Here is a 20,754-nt window from a genome sequence, read left to right as displayed (position 1 = left end):
ACACCCGGTATACAGCAGGAGAGAGTGAGAGACTCTTCACATATAGCAACCCCAACTCCTCCCACTACAAAGCTCTTCACTGCCAAGAGGAGAACATAGAGAAGAGTCTCCTCAGCCAGCTGGAGCTGAGGCTCATGTCCTCTAACAGCACACGGCCTCAGGACAGCCCTCACACAATCTGGCACCACCAAATTATAGCTAAAGAAAAAGAACATTAAATTATCTTTTGGACATCCATCACAAATACTCAAAGCAAACTTCAGTGCTATTTGGCTCTAAACAGACAATACACGGTGGCCGAGTATCTGAGCAGCATGACTGATCAGACACTGAGAAAGACATTGACTGTGTACAGACTCAGTGGTCACAGCTTGGCTATAGAAAGACACAGACATAGACAGACCTGGCTGCCTCATGAAGACAGGCTGTCAGCTCTGTCCACAGAGACAGGTGGAGACAGAGACACATTTCCTGCTAAACTGTAGCATATATGATGATATTAGAACAAAGTTCTTCCCACAAATGAAATGTAAATGCCAAGATTTATTGCTCTCACTGACCAGAAAAAAATACAGTATCTACTGATGGAAAACAGCGTCTGTGTCATAGAAGCAGCCAGGTATGTTGGTGACATGACATTTATACTTAATTTCTCCTGCACATCTCACTTTTTGTTTTAATTTTTTTTTATTTTTTGTTACGTCTATATACAGTAAACATACCACACCCCCACACACACAAACACACACACCCCAACACACACACACACAAAATACAAAATGTTCTTGCTCTCATTTATTTATGCACCTTTTTTATCCAATGGATTGCTGTTGATTTGAATATCATTATTGTATTGTCTTCACTTAATTGTATCTGAGGCTTTGGCAATATTGTTTTACAAACATTCATGCATCTATAAAGCAAATGGAGAGAAAGAGAGAGATCATATGGTTTCGAAATAGTCTCCACTTAAAATTTATAACAAAATAATGGTCAATACTTAAAAAATAACAAGTCCAAAATTAAGCAATATGGAGTGGTGAAGGGATGATGTTTTTTTGTAGGCCAACCCCAATGTTAGCATCGCACTGGTTCCCTCATCAAAAATGGATGTTTTAATTGGATTTTCAATTATGGCCAAAAATAATCTCTGTGACGAACAACATAGATAATATTCACAGATGAACACCACTTTTGTGTGTTTTGAAACGTAAATAAAATCACCAGAAGCAAAAAGCTATTGCTAGGCTAAACCAACTACACTGTGGCCTCAAGACTGAAACGTCACCACCCTTAATCATTCAACTTCTGATCTGATTTAGTGTACACAATTGAAAAATATTCTAAACAGATAAATCCACAAGTTCAAGTGCGAGCAAGTGGGTTGAATGAGATTCTGTGTTCGGTGTGATGGCGTCTAATGTCCCCGACAAGCACCGCAGTCCGATTTAACCACGTCTAAATATCTTTAGCCTGTGTTAACCACAGATCTTATTTAAGGCATTTTACCGAAAACCCGTTCAAAAAACCCGTAGACACATGAGGGATTTCTGGGAGGTGATAGTCCATGATTTCACAGAGGAATTGTGGATTCTAAACTTTTGAAGAGTTATGTGATGCAATAACAGCTCTTGTAGCTCCTGCTGTATCATGAGGGAGCCAGTTCCTACTGACAAGCACATAGCCATAGCATCATGTGACCTAGAAAAGCAAACAAGTGTTTCCAGAAGTTTTGCGAAATGTTGCTTTTTTAAAATACCTTAAATACCACCTCATGTGAGTGTAAGACTTTTTAGCAATAAATGGGAGTTTTTTGGAAAATGACGTTTCCATTAGACATATTTTATATTCAAAATTTCAATTAAGGGTTAATGGAAACCTGCCCAAAGTCTCTCACGATTGCAGTTGAAAGACCCACCAAAAACCATGGGCAGTAGAGCTTTACCCTCACAGGGACAAAACAGACACATATCTAACAGTGAGAAAACTCATCTGACCCTGTTTTACCCCTGTAACCTCCTGTGGTGCCTCGTCATATTTCATTCAACCCGTCCAATATGATCTCCGTCAGTGAGCACACAACATGGTGTGGAAAAAGAAATATGATTGAGAAAAGTAATCTGAATGGGGGAAAAAGCCAAGGTCCACTGATGGGATCAATATACTGTATTTTCCAAAGCAATGTAGACAGAGGCGGCCATCCTGCGCTAGCCTTGGCCTTTCACTGCAGTCACAATAATCCTCATGAACAGACCTTGAGATGATATCCAGTGGAACAACAGAAACACAGGGATGGAAACAGAGGTGGGATGAGATGTGGGCGTGTGTGGTGGGTGGAAAAGTGTTAAGTTTATAGATTATCAGTTCTACAAAAATAGATTTTCCTCCCGTTGTTTGATGATATACTGTGCATAACCAATTCCTCTTGACAAACACCAATTAATGCCTGCAGCATGCACAAACAGACCAAAAAAGATTCAAGTCATTATCAAATCTATCCATCCTCTAAAACACAGCCCAAATATCAAAAAAGTACAGGGGGGCAGACAAGAAGGTCTGATGCCCAAAATAAGAACAGTAATGCATCTTGCTGGCTCAGCACAAGCAGACATTGACAATACAATATGAAGTATTGAAAAATAACAGTATATTTCACAAATTACCTTATGATTTTGATATGGCTCTTACTTTACTAACTGACTGACTGCAACTTAGTTTGACTATATGTTTTACTCATTTAGTTGTGTAGAACTTCAGTGCACCTTGAATGGGATTCATTTGAAATCATAGACTGTAAATAAAGATGGACGATGCACCCCCACTTACCCCCACCAAGATAAAGTGAGGTCAAAATATTCCAGATACAGGCATTGCCATCTTGTGATGGTGATGCCATTGAGAGCAGGAGTCTGCGCAGTAGTGATATCTGCGGTGGGGGAGTTTCTGCCGAAACACCCGTCTGACCAATCACAAACAGTTCTGTTGAATGTGAGAGCATGGATTGGCTGTCACAGCTGTCAATCATGGCAAGCCACCTTTTGTATAATTTAATAACTTATTAACACCTAACGTATCATAAAAACAAACACTTGAACAAACAACAGGGTGATGAGAACTACCTCCAGTGACAGAAACCATCTTTGGGAAAAATGTATTTGGTGTGTACATTGAGTTTTTAGTTTGGCCATACATTAACTTGGAGGGGGCGGGCTTAATGACTAATACTGCAGTCAGACACCAGGGGGTGATCGAGTCTGAAAAGTTACACTTTGTGATGTCCATCTATATTTTGTCATTCGCTCAATCATAATTGTCATAATTAGCGTATAAATTCTAAAGTTATGGCCAAAAACAGGTTTTGTGAGGTCTCAGTGACCTTGACCTTTAACCTTTGACCCTTCAAATTATAATCAGATCATTTGTGAATCCAAGTGGACGTCTTTGCCAAATTTGAGGACATTTCCTAAAGACGTTCTTGAGATATCGCATTCACAAGAATTAGATGGATGGAAGGTCACAGTGACCCTTGACCACTGAAATCTAATCAGTTCATCGTTGGGTCCAAGTGTATGTTTGTGCCAAACTTGAAAAATTCCTTAAGTTGTTTCTTTGAAGATCTAACAAAACCAGTTGAAGTGGCACATGGCACAAACAAATTTCTTCAAATTTGGTACAAGAAGAAATAAAAAAGGAAAAGAAAAGAAATGGATGGACAGATAACCCCCAAAAATAATGCCTGCGTCCATGGCTGTTGCCAGCGCGGAGGCAGAATAATTTTGTTTCTGTAGCCGATTCAGCCCCTGTAAATGATGGAAGGTGTGTGAAGCAGGGTAAGTTACATTTCTAACAAAAGCTGTTCTCAACCTGCTGGTGGGAGGCATGCTGTGAAGGCAGCCATCGTTCACGTCATTCACTCTGAATGAACCTTTAAAGATCTAACAAAATCAGTCAAAGTGGCACATGGCACAAACAAATGCCACAAACTGTTAGAGAGTGAATTACGATGCCTGCCTCAAGTTAAGTACATCTGGGAAGAGAATCAGCCTCCTGACTGGAGAATATTGAAGCTGCTGGAGTAAAACAAAAAAGTAAAAAAGTAAAAAAGTTACAAGAAAATTAACTGAAAATTTGTAAAAACTACAAGAAAAACAGTTGCCCTTTCCCATGGTCTTGTAGATAATTAAAACCTTTTGCTCAGGTTTCCATCCATACAGGCTTTAAAGTGTTAAATCTTAAATTAACAATTATTCAGATTATCCCTCAAAAATGTTATTACTATTGGAGTTGAAGTATTGTTAGTAATGCCTTAACTGAGCGCCTACAGGATCAAATACACACATACAAGGATAAAAACTCATTTAAACTATGTGAGTACATTAGGATAGAACGTGGGTTTGTGTTGCTTCCTAGATGAATTACATAGATGATACATAGATCTGAGTTTAAAGAACACAAAGACACTGATTTTCAACTGATTCATTCCCTTTCAGATGCAATATTCCAGCATTTCTTGTAGCATACTAAGACATGGTGACTTTATTAACTTAATATCTTTTATATTTCTATATCTGTCTCTGTATCTATCTGTTCTCCTTTTAGAACATAGTAGGCAGGTTTCCATGACAGATTTTTCACAAATTTTTAGGCGATATTTTGGAAATGTCAGTAAACCACAATTGTTACATGACTGTGTTTCCACTGAGTGATGTTCTGCGTTTTCTCCTCTGGTGATAACATTCCAAGAAGCATGGTGATGGATGTTCAAACATTATCAGCTTTATTTCTATTGCAGCCACCACACTAGCCGTCATTATTTCCAATCCCAGGCCACGTAGTCGTGTTATGTAACTACAATGGAAAGCCAAGCCCCCTATATGTGGGAGTTGCCACATATGAGGGATTTTTGGGAGGTGATAGTCCACGATTTCAGAGAGGAATTCTAAATTCAGAACTTCCAAATGATCCACTCAACTTGTGAAGAGTTATGCGAGTTATGACAGCGTCTATCGTCCTCGACAAACACTGTAGTCCGATTTAACCACGCCTAAATATCTTTAGCCTGTGTTAACCACAGATCTTATTTAAGGCATTTTACAGAAAACCTGTTCAAAAAACTGGAAGACACATGAGGGATATCTTGGGGGTGATAGTCCATGATTTCACAAGGAATTGTGGATTCTAAACTTTTGAAGAGTTATGTGATGCAATAACAGCTCTTGTAGCTCCTGCTGCATCATGAGAGAGCCAGATCCTACTGATAAGCACATAGCCATAGCATCATGTGACCTAAAAAAGCCAAAAAAGTGTTTCCATTGTTGTTTTACAAAATATGGCTTTTCCCAGTTGCCTAAAAATACCACCTCATCATTCATAAAAACTTCTTTTTTGCAATAAATGGGAGTTTTGTTTTAAATTGATGCGTTTTCCAATAGGCGTATTGTATATTTGCAATTTCAATTTGCACAATTTGAGGGTTAATGGAAACTTGTCTGGTGACGGTTTTAGAAAATATGACTTTTTTTTTTAAATAGAAAAGTTACCAACTGTAGCTTTAAGACCTTGCACAATGTATGGTGTGTATTGATCAGTTCTATAATACATATAAAACATATACACTATAATCACTGCATTATAATATCTATATCTATATCTATACTGCATTATAATGTCTATATCTGTAATTACAGCATCATAATATCTAATGAGAATACTGACTGTCAGATACACTGGAAGTCTACAACTACTGTTTCAGTTCAACCTTATTATCTGTTACAGCCTTACACCTCTGGCTCTGCAAGCTCTTTCTCAAATGTTTGATTTGGTTGGTTCTGTCACCTCATTTGTCTTTTTTAGCTGGGCTTATGCAGAAAGCTCTCGGGGATCAGGAGGGGCGAGCCTCTCGGTGTGTGGGGCAGAAGTAAGTCTAACAGGTTTATCAGTGAGTTGACACCTGCTCTCCAGAAGAATTTTAATTAACCAGGCCGCTGGTCAGTGAGAGGTAGGGAACAAGTTTCCTTTCTGAGGGGGCGGTGGGCTGAGGCACGGTCTGCTATTTCAGCCAGCAAATTGGAGAATTAATGATGTGGATAATCTGCCTGCTCCTGTCAGATCTGAGAAACGCTGCAAGGCCTGGATCAGACACACAGGGCTACCATGCATGCACGCTGATATACTGAATTGCTTACTTCCCTGTATGCAACAGTTTGAAGTTTAGATAGAAAATGAGGACATTTTATGTGCTCCTCTCTTATTTACAGGGCTTCAGGACTCTGACTGGACTAACATAAGGTTTAAAGGATTCAAATTTTATTTAGTGTTAGAGGTCATTCTAATATTAAGAAAAGACTGCTGATAAAAGTTTTCAGATCTTTTGAACAATAAGTTAGTGGTAGACCTGTTCCAAAAAATGCTCTCTATATTGGATGACTCGAAAGTACTACAAGAATAGCAGTAGAGAATATAATCACAGCAATCCATTTCTATTGTCAAGAGAGACAGGAGAAAGTTTCGGAGTCATTTACCAGTACTGTGCATGTATTGGATTCCCCGCTATACTACAAACCCCAATTCCAATAAAGTTGGGACGGTGTGTAAAACGTAAATAAAAACAGAATACTAATCTTTTTCAACCTATATTCAACTGAACACACTACAAAGACAAGATATTTAATGTTAAAATGATAAACTTGATTGTTTTTTTGCAAAAATTCACTCATTCTTAATTTGATGCCTGCAACATGTTCCATGTCTTTGTAGTGTATTCAATTGAATATAGGTTGAAAAGGATTCACAAATCCTTGTATTCTGTTTTTATTTACGTTTTACACAACTCTGCATGTATCATTCTGCTATATCACACTCAAGGTCGTAATGTTGTACTGTATATCATCACGGCTGTGATTATCTTCAGACCGAATCACTGCCATGATGATATACAGTACAACATCACTCCCTCTCGTGTGATATTGCTTAAATCGTGCTAATTTAAAAGAACAAGTGTTTTATTTACTGTAACCAAAGGTCATTATTTATTTATTCACTTCCCCAACCTCAACTGAACATTACATGACAAAGCTGCACAGATACTATAAAAAACCCTTAGGACCCACTTTAATATTACACACACTCATATCACTCTGCACACAAAAAAATCAAGCTTTAAATAATAAACTAAAATTAATATTACAATGAAAACCACCCATGACAATATTAGTTACTAAACGTGCTCTGGTTTTAATATCACACAAACTCCTATTGCTCTGCACACAAAATGTGCTTTTCAAAATCAAGCTTTTAAAAATATCATACATTAATATTATTTTCTACTTTCATAGAGTACATTTTTTAACCAACATCAGTCCTAATGATAATCATTAAATATTCATTAATTTTCCAAATTTTAACCCTTTAAATGCTGGAGTTTTGTCATGCCACTATGTTTTTAGATGAAAAATAAAAACACAAAAAATAATGTAAGACTAAACAAAAAAACACAATCTTGCCAAATGTATGCATGAATACAGCCAAAATTATAAAAAAAAAATGTAGAATGCAAAGCATGTAAAATGTGCCAAACAGTCACTAAGAGTAAAAAAACATTGTTTTAAAAGTGTTCATATTGAATGTTGTAACACATCAAAAAACATAATCTTAATTCTGCGCGATCTTGCGATTTTGCAATCACCACAACTTTTGCGCAAATTTGACCAATCATCCTCCTTTCCCACAGACTCACTACCTTGTTTCTGGTTGTGAAAATGCAGACGTGCAACACAAATGACTCACATCTTAACAACAAACATTACTGCTAAAGAACGTGCAAGACAATAACCTGATGTACTGCACAAGAGCCTGGCTCAACTGTTTGGTACCACATGCAACATTACATAGCATTATATTATCTTCCACAAAACACAACCAGAGAATAGCTAAAACTTGTGGACAACAGACAAGACAAATCACTGTGACAGAAGCTGATGCATCCACATCGACTGCACGTGCTAAAGAATCAAGCTGAGTTGGATTAAATATGCAGGCTAGTGGGAACGTTACTGTGATATAAATTACTTTGTGATAGAGGCATGCTTGCATTTTTGCATGACAAACTGTGTGTGTGTGTGTGTTTGTTTGTTTGTTTGTTTGTTTGTGTGTGTGTGTGTGTGTGTGTGTGTGTGTGTGTGTGTGTGACAAAACAGTTTTGCAATAAATAGTCTCAGATAAACTACTATAAACTACAACTATATTTATAATTTCAATTGCTTACACATTTTCTTTTCCAGAATAATCAAATAAATAAAAATACTCCAACATGCATCACAATTTATTAGAAATGCAGGTAAATTGAGCATTTTAAGTCACAACAATCTAAAAAACAAGTATGCCAAATCATGGAGGGACTATTATTGATTATTATTATTGAAAACATATCTGCTTTAGAGCCACAAGCAGTGCCTCTCACTGCAGATACTTTTATACCTGCTGTTATTGCTCTATTGAACAAAGAGAGCACATGATGATGCACTTGGCACTTTAAGATTTGGAGTGAGTGAGTGGGCGAGTGTGTGTGTGTATAAGGGGAGATTGTCATGACATTCTTCTTGAGAGTTCTTCTTTTACTGTTTTTACACTTAGGTTCTACTTTAATAGCAAATGATACTTGTTTTTATGTATTTTTTTATTGTCTTTTGTATCTGTATTGTTGCAATGTCTTGTTTTAGATTTCTGAATTTCCTGTCTGCACAACAAATTTACACATAAAGAATCACTGAACCTTGAAGCCAAAGATTAGGTTTGTTAGCATCCAAGACATAATTGAGGTACTTGCTGCAAAAAAGGCCCTTGACATGAATTATCTTCAACAGAAAAAAAAGCAATCTGCTTCTTCACTCAGGTCGATCACCTGAAGATGTGATGACCTGTGTTTAGTCAAGCAAATCCCTAATTCTGAAAAATAAAAAAACTACTGATATAATACAGACAGTGTCCTGCTGCGGAGCTAACATTAACTGTTGTATTTTCAATTAATCCTGAAGCTGGACACAGAGTGTGTGAACTGTGATGTTTCCACTATGCAGCCAGATGGACCATCACCTGCCTCTCTGCTAGACCAGCAGGTGCTGAAGTCAGGATACTGTTACAGCACTCTGCATCTGTGTGTGTCTGTGTCTGTGTGTGTGTATGTGTGTGTGTGCGCGTGTTATTAAGTGTCTGGGTGTAAACACGGCTGAGAAATCAAAGGCACTTCTACACCAGCACTTCAAACACTTTGGTTCTGCTCTCTTAAGCCCATTTCAGTCAGTAGCTGTGTGGATATTTTAAAATCTCATGGAGGTTAGCCTAGATGCTAGCACTGTGGTGGAAACACATACTGTTTTTATAAATGTACACTCTATTTGTCTATCTTGGGTGGATTGGGGGTACTAATAAGAATCAATCATAGTCATAGATGTTAATGAACCACCTGAACCCTGCAAAACTTTCGAGGGACTTGGTGTTACTGCATGTGTGTGATGAAGAGTGGCAGAAAGAGGGAAGAGAAGGTGGACTATAGCGCACAAAGTTTCTGTAAGTTTTTAAAAACTCACAATGACATATGTCAGGCTGAATAACTGCATGCAAAGTAAGAGCTTTACTACAGCTGCCAGTCGCAACATGACCATCCAAAATTAGTCTCACCGGTTCTTTTAACTCGTCAGACAGCCACTAGAATTGCTTGAGGCGGAGGTCAATGACTGCACTGAGGACACTGCACTGAGGACAATGCCATTCCACATCCATATTTGACATTTGCCACCTCCTTTTCAAAACAAAGCTGATTTGGACTTTGATTATCATGGCCATTATTAATGCTTGGAAGCATTAAAATCAAACTAAAATCAATGACAATGACAACCACCTGTGACAATATTACAAATATATGTGACAATACAATATATGTGACCAATACTGGGCTGGTTTTAATATTACACACACTCATACTGCTCTGAGAACAAAGTGAAAATAAAGCTTTAAAAATGTTACCATTATATATTAACATTATCTTCTACTTTCATTGAGTTAATTCTTTAACTAATATCAGTCCTAATCACAATTATCAAATATTCATTAATTTTCATAGTTTTAACCCTTTAAATGATACATTTTTGTCATGACACCACTTTGTTTTTAGAGGAAAAAAAACCCACAAAAAAGATTTTTTTTTTTTAATTTTTGCTGATGAAGCAGAAATAGCATGTAATTTTTCATATGCCAAATATGGTAAAAAATGACATCATCAGGTAGAAAATGGTCAAAATGACACATTTCAAGGCAAAAGCCCAGAATGACACCCAGAAATAATACAATGCATGTTTTTATACTTTGATGGCTGTGGGATCAAAAATGTCATCTTGAACGGGTTTCAAAAGAGCATTTTTGCACTTAACAGTCTGGATGTAACTATTTAGTTTCCACAGTGTATTTTAGACTTATTGTAGGAGCTGAGCTGCAAATTCACAGATTAAACAAAAATACATAATCTTGCCAAAACGCATGCCACATACACGAACACAGCCAAAATTATCAAAAAATAAAAACTGAAAAGCTCTTAAAATGCCCCAAACAGTTTTTAAGGGTTCATCGAGGTAATATGATGCAACAACAGGAGTTTATACAAGCTGGTAGAAAAAAAGGTAAACAGTTCAGTCAGTAGTCAGCAGGAGGCCTAACCACAGAGGTTAGCTCCATGAGAAACATTTATAGCGGAAATCCACTTTGATTCAAGACAAGCCCGACATCAGCCCCCAGTTACCTTGATTATCACTATCCAGTTAGTTAGATATTGACCTGCTGGACTGTGGATTGGTGTCATCTCTCACTGTCAGTCATCTGTGTTAATAACATCAGCGAGTGGTTTTAAAGAGGAGCAGGAGCCTACCACCTCCACTGACTCCATGTGTGGCAACCAAACTGTTTGTTAACCAAACTCTTGTGAGTGATGCTGAGCTGTGTCACTCACCTCAATGTGGGACTGATGGCAACAGACCACACTCTGTCATACATGGGGATGGTGTCTCTGGGGCAGCTGGACGTCAAAGTCCAAATCTGGACAAACAAACAAAAGTCACCAGTAAGCACATTCAATAACATATGCATAAACACACATATGGCAATATGCACACAATATCTACTGCTGAAATTTCAATGGAATATATGATTAACCCTTTGAAACCTGTATTCACATCAGTTTACCAGATGCCTTTCACAAGCATTTAAACCTTTAAAACCCAGACAAATCCATTTTTGTTCGTTTGAAACCATGAAAAAAGACAATGAGCAAGAAACAGTTAAAACATCAAAAACAAACAAGAGAATTTGTTTTTGAAAAATGTAAGAGAGAGAAAAATATATATTTAAAAAATGCGGAAAAATGTCAAGAAAACTATATATTTCCTATACATTTTCTAGCACTTCTTTCGGGTCATTTCCTTCTTCATTGTTGTTTTTACTTTTCTTTTCTTGCTAATTTTCAGGTAATCTTCTTATAACTTCTTTCAGGTAATTTCATTGTTCATTTTTGTTTTTCCCTTTTCTTTTCTTTCAAAATTTAAGGTAATTTTCTTGTAACTTTGTACTCATGTTTTGGCATATTTTTGTTAAGTTTTTCTTTGCCTTCTTTTCTTGTTTTTGAAAGAAATTGAGCCAGTTTGCTAAGATTTCAATATAAATCTGAAGTGAAATGTTCTTGCTCTGAACAATTTTAAAGTTCATGTTTCAAACAATGGGGTTAACAAATATGGCTTGTAGAGACAATGGCAGTGTGCATCACATGAATAAATGTAAAATGTGGATGTGCTCTGACCCGGGCTGTTCGGTCTCTGGATCCACTGATGATGAGTCCGCCCTTGGAGTCCAGGCAGTTGACTTCCTGGTTATGACCTGATAACTCCAGTGACTCGTCAGTCCTCCGGCTGTGAACCAGGATCTTGCCGTCACTGACAAAGACAAAGAAGAGTTACTTCCAGGACTAATCTGATATCTTGACTGGACAAAATACATAAACATTTATTGAAAAAGTCCTCTTTTAGCGTGAGATAAAGCACTTCTCTCCCGTTACCAAAGCTGATCTCGCTTACTGAACAATTTCATTCACAACAATAAACAACGTGATACTAATTATAAAGACATGCTGTGATGGAAGATATCATAACAACAGCACACGGAGCTTTTCCATTTGCTGTAATTCAATTTCAGGTAGCCAAAAACATAGTTAAGTACAGTCAAAATTTAGAGAAAAAACACCTTAATTTGAAATTTAAGACTATTTGATCAAATTAATTGTTGAGGCACTTCATTATGACAGTAGTTGCTCATGCGACACCCAAAGAACAGCTTGATAGGAATGTTGGAAATGTGTCATTGCCACAGATTTGACTGTTTAAAACGGATAAAATCTCATTTTTAATGCAGAGCAGGTTGCAGCATATTGACTCACTCAGCCACTCTCTTTCTCTCTCACTCTCTCTTTCTTTTTGTCTCTCTATCAATCATAAGAGTGCAATTTATTAAATAAATTATTGAATTATTTAACACAATAATAATAATCATAATTATAATAGTAATAAATGTTATTTGCATTGCACAGTGCTTTACAAGAAAAAAATTAAAAGCACCAAGTGCTTCATCAAAAAAACCTGCGACCCACGAACTCACTGCAAAATGGATTGAAATAAACTGCAGAGCAGGTTGGGTGGTAGACAGTTTCGGTTATCAGAGGCTTTACAGATAGCATCCTCTGACGCAGCTTAAAAGCTGCCATCAAGAGCACAACTGTGTCCAAAATCAGCAGCTTTACGGCACAAAAAAGAGGAAAAAAGGTGTAGTGGCAGGGGCTGAATATATCACGCTGACTGGGGATCACTGGACTTCAGTTAGCAATCACAGTTAACTCGGTGTTACTGCTCATGTCACTGACAGAGAGTGGAAACTTCAGTCATTTGCATTAACCACACTAAAATTTATTTAATTATTCATTGATTCACTTGTGCCAAAATTCAAAATTGAATTTTCAAAAATACTTTCTCAGAAAAAATCGACGTATACAATCAATTTAGATTAATTAACCATAGCGTATGTAATTAATACGATTTTTTTAATTGCTTGACAGCCCTAGTTTTAAGGATTTCCCTGACTTTTAAAAATTATTTGCAAATATTTCTTACTAAAGATACAGTGCCCAAAAACAGGACTTTGGGACAGCCCTTCACACGACCCGTTTTCATTTTGTTTTGAAGTAAAGCACTCTGACCTGCTTCTCTATGGTATGTTGCTGCACAAATACATTGGAATTACGGTGTCATGTGCAACAAGGTTTCTTCAATAAACGGGTACCTGTGTATGTAATTGTGTATGCAGTGTGTCTTTACATATTTTCAGATATGAAAAATCCCTATAACAGATAGAAAATGCAGGTTAAATCACATAAAGTCCCAGGAAAAAACAAAATGAGCATTAGTTACCTTCCACCACTGATGAGGTGAGAGTCCGTCAGAACAAAGCGACACACATCGCCCTTGTGGCCCGAGTAGATCTCATATGGGTTACGCTGGAGCCTCCTGGAGTCTTGGTGCAGATGGTACGCTCCAATATCAGCAGCCTGAGACAGAAACAGTGTGTCCCTGTCCAGCTGCAACCACGGCAACAGTCTGAGGACAAGATAAGGGATTTAAGAGAAATGATGAGAGCTTAGTTTATATAAATGTTAAGTCACCACGACAGACTCCAGTAAAAGATGTCAAGTACATTATGCGTTTTGTAACATTGAAACATGTATTCCAAGCAAAGGGCTGAGTTTTTCCTCGCACCACTTCTTTTTTTCTTCCCTCTGTTAGTCTGTCATCTCGTGCATGAAAGGTTCTGCAGAACAGGCTGCGACCCTCAGTGTGCCTATAGTCTATTCAAATTCTTTCCAAAGTGCCATATAAGCATGACACAGTTCAAGTCGTTTTCATTTAAAATTAATAAATAAATACATGTTAAATCGGTGAGAACCTAACCTGATTCCATTGGGTTCAGGCAGAGAAGCAGGGCTCTATTTCTCATTTGTTACACTGCATATTGTCTGGGTAATACTGAATCAAAAAAACATCAAAGCATTCCAGTCTTTAAACAGCGAAGAGGCAAAATACTCACTTTGTTTTCCATTTGAGAGGAACTGCCCTTCTGCAGACCCCATCATACCAGTTTTGAGCTATCTTCACTCTCTCCTTCAGTGGGATGGAAGGATATCTACAATGATAGTGACAGTTTAAATGTTAGAGATGTAGACGTAAAGATGTAAACATTACTGGCGCTGAGCTGCAACCTTACTGAGCTCAGTGGTGCTAGCAGTGCTCGTGTGAGGGGCCGGGGCCTGTGTGCAGGAGCGGCAGACACTCATCCAGAACAGTGGCATATGCATTCACATGTGGTGAGCGAGCCCCTGGCAGAGGGGGAGCACAGTGAGCAGGAGGAAGCAGGAGGAAGCAGCTTGAAGCCGTCTCACTGCGAGGACCTACAGGATGTGTCACCCTCTCGCTCTCAGCGGGGTCGACAACTGCCATGACACTATCACCTGAATCTCCACGGCAACCACAGTGACCAGTGTGGGTCTGGCCCAGTCACTGGAGGAAAGGCCTGAGGGAGGACACTGGGATGGCCAGTAGGCGTGTTTCCATTAACCCTCAAATTGCACAAATTGAAATACAAAATACACCTGATGGAAACACGTCATTTTCAAAAAAATATCGCAAAAAAGTTTTATGCTCGCATGAGGTGGTATTTCAGTTAATTCAAAAAAGTCATTTTTCACAAAACTGCAATAGAAACACTTTTTTGGCTTCGCCATCTGTACTTATTGCTTTTCTTGGATGAGAGACACTTTTAGTAATGAGTGGACCTTTGTGACCATATTATGTGAACTGAATTTATTCTTATCCTAACTTGGAGAAAAAAATGTGGCAGAGTATTAGTCCTGTGCACCCCAGCAGCACTAAACCCCTGCTGTTGCCTGACAAGGAGTCAAAGCACTGCAGCCTGCTCTTTTTTGTTCTAAAAAATGTCGCAATGCAGCCCTGTTCTGTGGATGATAAACAGGGTGCAGACTTCACTCTGTATCACCGGTGAACAAGAAAATACAGTCAGTGCTGCTGGATGGAGCAGTGAGTGACAACAAGCCCGTCCACATGTAAGAGTACTGTCTTCAGTGGAAACACGTCACAGATCTATGGTCTAGGTGCGTGTTCATAGGGGTTACTTTTGGTTCCAAAGGCACTATGCTCAAAGCTTTTGAAGGAAATGCACTTGAATAAGAGTAATTATGGCGCCCTACAAAAACAAGAGGAAGATGAAATTTGCAAATTTGCACATACTGTACTCTCTTATTGTTTGTTTTTTTTATTATTTATGGTATGTTAGCTAAGGTGTATATATGTTTTGATTACTCATTAGCTCTTGCTAATGAGGGGTTAATGTATTTATTCCATTTACCATTAAATGAAATAAATACATTAACCCTTAGGGACTGTTTAGTGCACTTTAGAAGCTTTCCATTCTTCATTTCTTCGTGATCATTTTGGCTGTGTTCATGCATATGGCATACATTTTGGCAAGCTTGTGTATTTTGGTTTAATCTTAGAATCTTAGCTCAACTCCTACAATGAGTCGAAAACACACAGTGAAAACAAAATTTTTACATTTCTACTGTTAAGTGCAAAAAATTTAAACCACTGACCCATTCAAAATGCAATTTTAGATCCCACATCAAAGCATAAAAACATGCATTGTATTATTTCTGGGTGTCATTCTGGGCTTTTGCCTTGGAATTTGTCATATTTACTTTTTTGACCTGATGATGTCATTTTTACCATATTTGGCCACAGGAGAAATACATGCTATTTCCACAAGGTACACTGTCACAATCAATGTTGCTGCTACTCATTGACATATCCAAGACTGTTGTCATAAAAAAATAAAAAGAAAAAAAAGAAATGAAAAGAATTTATTATTTTATGGGTTTTTTTCCATCTAACAATATAGTGGCATCATGAAAAAAAAAAAGGCATTTAAGGGATTAAAATTCTGATTTTTGTTTTTATATTTGATATTTATTAGGACTGATGTTGGTTGTAAAATTCAATGTAAGTAGATAATAATATTACTGTATAATTTTTTTTTTTTGGAAAGCACATTTTGTGAGCAGAGCCTTATGAGTGTGTGTGATATTAGTTAATGGCAAAGATAATACTAATGGTAATAATAATGATAATAATAATAATAATAATAATAATAATAATAATAATTCAGGGGGGCGGGGGTGTGCTAAATGTGTTAAGTTCGACCCTGATTGTAGGCAACATACTGCATAGACACTGAAAGGAACTAAGGAACTGGGGTAAATGTTATGTGGTCATGGGTGTGGGGCACCATACCATAACACTCATGTACTCCAAACATGGATGTCATGTGAAGTTCTCAATGCTAAATTGAAATATGAACACAGTGCCTACTTGAATCGCTCTGCTGCAATCCTGATCACAGTAAAGGTGCCCCACCGCCACAGCACACTCGGACAGTGTAAAGCACAGGTGTGGTGAACCTGACTGATGACCAGCATACAGCACAGGTGTCCGCAGAGAGCAGTAAACACTGTCACTGCACCACCAGTGACACCGCTCAGGCTAACGCTGAGCTAAATATACACGTCAGACTTGTTATCAATGCGCCACTGTTTTCTTACATGTCCGTCCCGTTCCGAGTGATTCCTGTGTTTAAAAACTCTTTGGCAATCTTCCTCCACACAGCGTCCCGGTTCACAAAGTGGTAGATACTTTTACAAACTTGAGAGAGGCGACTGAGAGATTTGTAGTCCAAATAAGACCAGACATGGTAGAGGACGTCCTCCGGCAGCTGGGACAGCAGCATGCTGACGGCTCGGCTCTCTGTCAGCCCGGACACCGACCTACTGTAAAAACAGCGGCTATTAAACACGCTAAAATATGTTTCATCTTCAGAAAGCTACTCGACAGGGTAAACAGGAAGCCATTGCAGCAATGAGCTGAGACGGATGACGACGACGCTGCGTAACTGGACGTGATGACGTATGTGCTGGGATCTCTTGTGCCTTCAGTGTGTCTACATCCAGATATAGCCATTCTTACCTTTTATTTTTATTGTTTCAAAATGAAACTAAACAGTACAATAAGATCAGTTTAACTCTAAATAAATAAATAAATACCTGAGCAAACCAGAGCAAATTGTTTCAATTTCAAACATGGGGAGAACAAACTTAACAAACATGGCCCAAAAATTTCCAGAAGACCCATATTATGATGTGTGTGTGTGTGTGTGTGTGAGAGAGAGAGAGAGAGACTATTCTGCAAAACAACTGCTCTTAAAAGTAAACTTTAATTGACAAAAATGAAATAAAATCAACTACTCAAGTACATGCAACAGAGTAAATGTAATGCATCCCACCACCCACCACTGCCAAATACTCACCAAAGCACAAATGTGGAGTAATACACTGCTGAAAATAGATCCCAGCAATTACGCTATTTTGTCTTGTCTGAGCAGCATTTGGTAAAAACTACAATAACCAGTGATTTAAAAAAAAGGGGAAAAAAAGAAAGAAACTGATCATTACTGAAAAATGAAACTATGTAAATTTGTGAGCTGTTTTAAAAGATTGGAACAAATGGGTCACGGGCAGGGACAGTACTGAGAGATGGACTAACACATTGTTGGTTGGGGTCTTTATATAGATTTGCTGACAACAGGGAAATTACACAATACTGGTATCCTTGCAGCATAAAAGATCATTTTCAGACTCATGATTACGATCCATGACATCTCTTTAATTACTTCGCTGTGATCTTTCGCAGCATTGCAGGGGACACATAAAGAAAAACACAAAATTCAGGTGCCAGGTGACAATTCATGCATATAGGCTGCTGTAGCTTTGCAGGGCGATGAGCTCACATTTATTCATGTGTCGCAGCAACAGTTAACCTGAGGCTGAAGTGTTCTTGGTAAAAGGCAAGGTGGCTGCTTCTCTGAACTTGTTTTTATTGTGTCTCTTAATTACAGATGCAGACGTTCAGGCACAGAATGTAACGTACATAACACTCCTTTCTTTCCCCAGAAAGACTTCTCAGCCAATTAACCACCATGGTGGGCACTTCCTTCAATAAATCACCACAAAACAATACATATGAACAGGTTTTACCCAGTATTACAGGATAATAATAATGCAGCAATGCTCTCAGGATGTCTGCATTCAAATATTTATTCTCCTGCAGATAAAATTTTCTCATTACCAGCTGTCACAACGTTGAAACGGCAGGTGTGTGTGTGTGTGTCATGATGGCAAAATGAGGTCCTGAGGATTGTACCACAAAGAAAGTTCAATAGTCAAGATGTCTTTAACTTGAAAGCCTCAGTCAGAGACAAAGGATACCAAAAAGGTGGGTATGAACTGCCTCTTTTATCCTTGGATTTCTTCCTCAGGGTCTGTGCGTGTTCCCATAAAATGAGTTAAATGTTCAGCGGGTCACTTGATGTGTAGAACTGCCACTTCCTTTGAAGAATATTAAAGAAGTATTACAGTTAAAAGCAACACTGTCACTTCAATTGGTGGCATCTTTCTGGTAGACAATGTGAATTTAGAAGTGAATATATATGTTTTACCACATTGTTTATTTCTAATATGACAGAATTCTACACCTCTCAGTTTGAATTGTTTTATTCAACAACTGCATTTACTGAAGCTACCCCATTATGATAAAGATGTGGAAATTATTTTCAGTTTTTTGGTACATAAAAATGAAATAAATTTTGTTGATTAAAAATGAACTGCAATTAATACCAATACACCAATCCATTTTATAAGTGGTGTTGTATCAGCTGCAATATACCAGCAGTCTAAAATAGACTTCAGCCAATCAGGACCAAGAAAAAGTGGTAATGTTATGGTTGTTTGAAAGAATTATAGGATATTTCATTTGCAACTAAATGTCATACTGATTCATAATATGGTGAACTGTAAATGAATGCTAGGCCTAGCAACAATAAAGTAAAACAATACTCATCACTGATAAAACTTCTGCAGGTTTCACTGGCAAAAAACCCAACAACAATGTGATACATTGTATCATATTGCAATGGCATGGCTTTGTTTTTTTGTGGCATTTATGTAACGTTATGGCTTAACAAGCTGTATAAAGTGTATTTATGGCATAATATAGTCCCTCAGCTGGTCATCTGTATTGCTCATATGTATACAAACCCTTAGGGACAATTTGGTGCATTGTCCATGCTTTTCATTGTTCATTTGTTTATATCTTGTGCTGTGTTCATGCTTATAGCATAAATTTTGGCATGATTGTGCATTTTTGTTTAATCTTGGAATATCCAGCTCAGCTCCTACACCATGACCCCTTCTGCTGCACTACTTTTCTACAATAGAGAAGCACTTATCAGCATTGGGAAAGGTTGTGTGGGTTTTGGACTGAACGCAGCAGACTGTGATAGAATGGCAACGTGCCAAGCGGCAAGTCAGACCAGAGGGGAGCTTCTCTATCAAGCCTTCTTCTGGCTAATGTCCGGTCGTAGGAGAGTGGATAGATGAGATGCAATTAAAGCTCTGCGCACATCTTCACAGAGAGATTGGGGGCCATTTGGACAAGGGACTCTGATGCAAATTTTGAAAATGCACTGCAGGAATTGAATGATGCCACCAGCAGCAACATGTCCAAGGAACTGGATGGAATTTTCATAGTGGCTGCTGATTTGAATCAACTCATCTTTAAACTCCAAAGATGCAGCAAGATCAAGAACAAAAGTGATTTCATTTTTTAAACTTTTAAACTTTAAAAAAATGACCAATAAATCTACCTTCTACGTTCATAAGTGCAAAAAAAATACAATTGAAACTGTATTTCCACTAGGTACACTGTCACAATCAATGTTGCTGCAAATTATATGTATCAATATGTTTAAATATCTATTAATCTACCAATCTATCTATAAAAATTAACAAAAAAAATCTTAACACTAAATCCACTGATTAGTTTTTTCCAGTGCTTTCAAATGTCCCCCTCTCACTCAGTAACAATAATCAATTAATTTTCTTATTTTCACTCAGATCCAGAATGGTTTAGATTTCGCTCCTCGTCTCATATTGTGAGGTAAACAGACATTGTGCAACAGAATGTAAGTGGAATCCAGCCCAGCACAGCCCTGAGGCCTGTTTAGTCACTAAAACTGCCAGGGTTGTGTTACGGTCAAATGATTACCAAAAGTTGATTGACCTTGTGACATTTTACAAGGCGCTTAACCGTTTAGCATCAGTAGCATCAATTTGTGCTCATTCACATCATGAGGGTCCTCAAGCCTTCAGTTACGAGTGGCATCCCTGCAGCTCTTTGATCAGCTGAGCACAACCGCAAAGAATTGAAATATGCAGATTGTTTTTCTCTTTCTTTAAAAAAAAAAAAAAAAGACATGTCCCCTTGATGAAAGCTCTCTAAAAGGCCATGTCCCAAACACTGGGCCGTCGAAAAAAATCATTTATGGTTGGCTTTCCAGCTGAACTGTCATGGCTAAAAGGAAATGAAGAGGTTGGGGTTNCTAAAAGGCCATGTCCCAAACACTGGGCCGTCGAAAAAAATCATTTATGGTTGGCTTTCCAGCTGAACTGTCATGGCTAAAAGGAAATGAAGAGGTTGGGGTTACGGGGAG

The 20,754-nt window shown here is 37.9% G+C and overlaps 1 protein-coding gene across 1 annotated transcript in view; it reads right to left on the bottom strand.

Moving 5' to 3' along the window:
- fbxw4 (F-box and WD repeat domain containing 4) overlaps positions 1-17,066 on the bottom strand; it is a 54,090-nt gene extending 37,024 nt beyond the window's left edge. The window contains exons 1-5 of the mRNA XM_042502255.1: positions 16,754-17,066; positions 14,170-14,265; positions 13,497-13,682; positions 11,840-11,972; positions 10,997-11,082 (exon numbers count right to left, since the gene is read on the bottom strand). Coding sequence (XP_042358189.1) covers positions 10,997-11,082; positions 11,840-11,972; positions 13,497-13,682; positions 14,170-14,265; positions 16,754-16,938 — 686 coding nt within the window. The 5' untranslated portion in view covers positions 16,939-17,066. The remainder of the gene's footprint in view (positions 1-10,996; positions 11,083-11,839; positions 11,973-13,496; positions 13,683-14,169; positions 14,266-16,753) is intronic.
- Between the last annotated feature and the right edge of the window lie 3,688 nt (positions 17,067-20,754).

Source organism: Plectropomus leopardus, chromosome 15, assembly GCF_008729295.1.
Source record: "Plectropomus leopardus isolate mb chromosome 15, YSFRI_Pleo_2.0, whole genome shotgun sequence".
Classification (NCBI taxonomy): domain Eukaryota; kingdom Metazoa; phylum Chordata; class Actinopteri; order Perciformes; family Serranidae; genus Plectropomus; species Plectropomus leopardus.
This window is presented reverse-complemented; position numbering and strand designations above follow the sequence as displayed.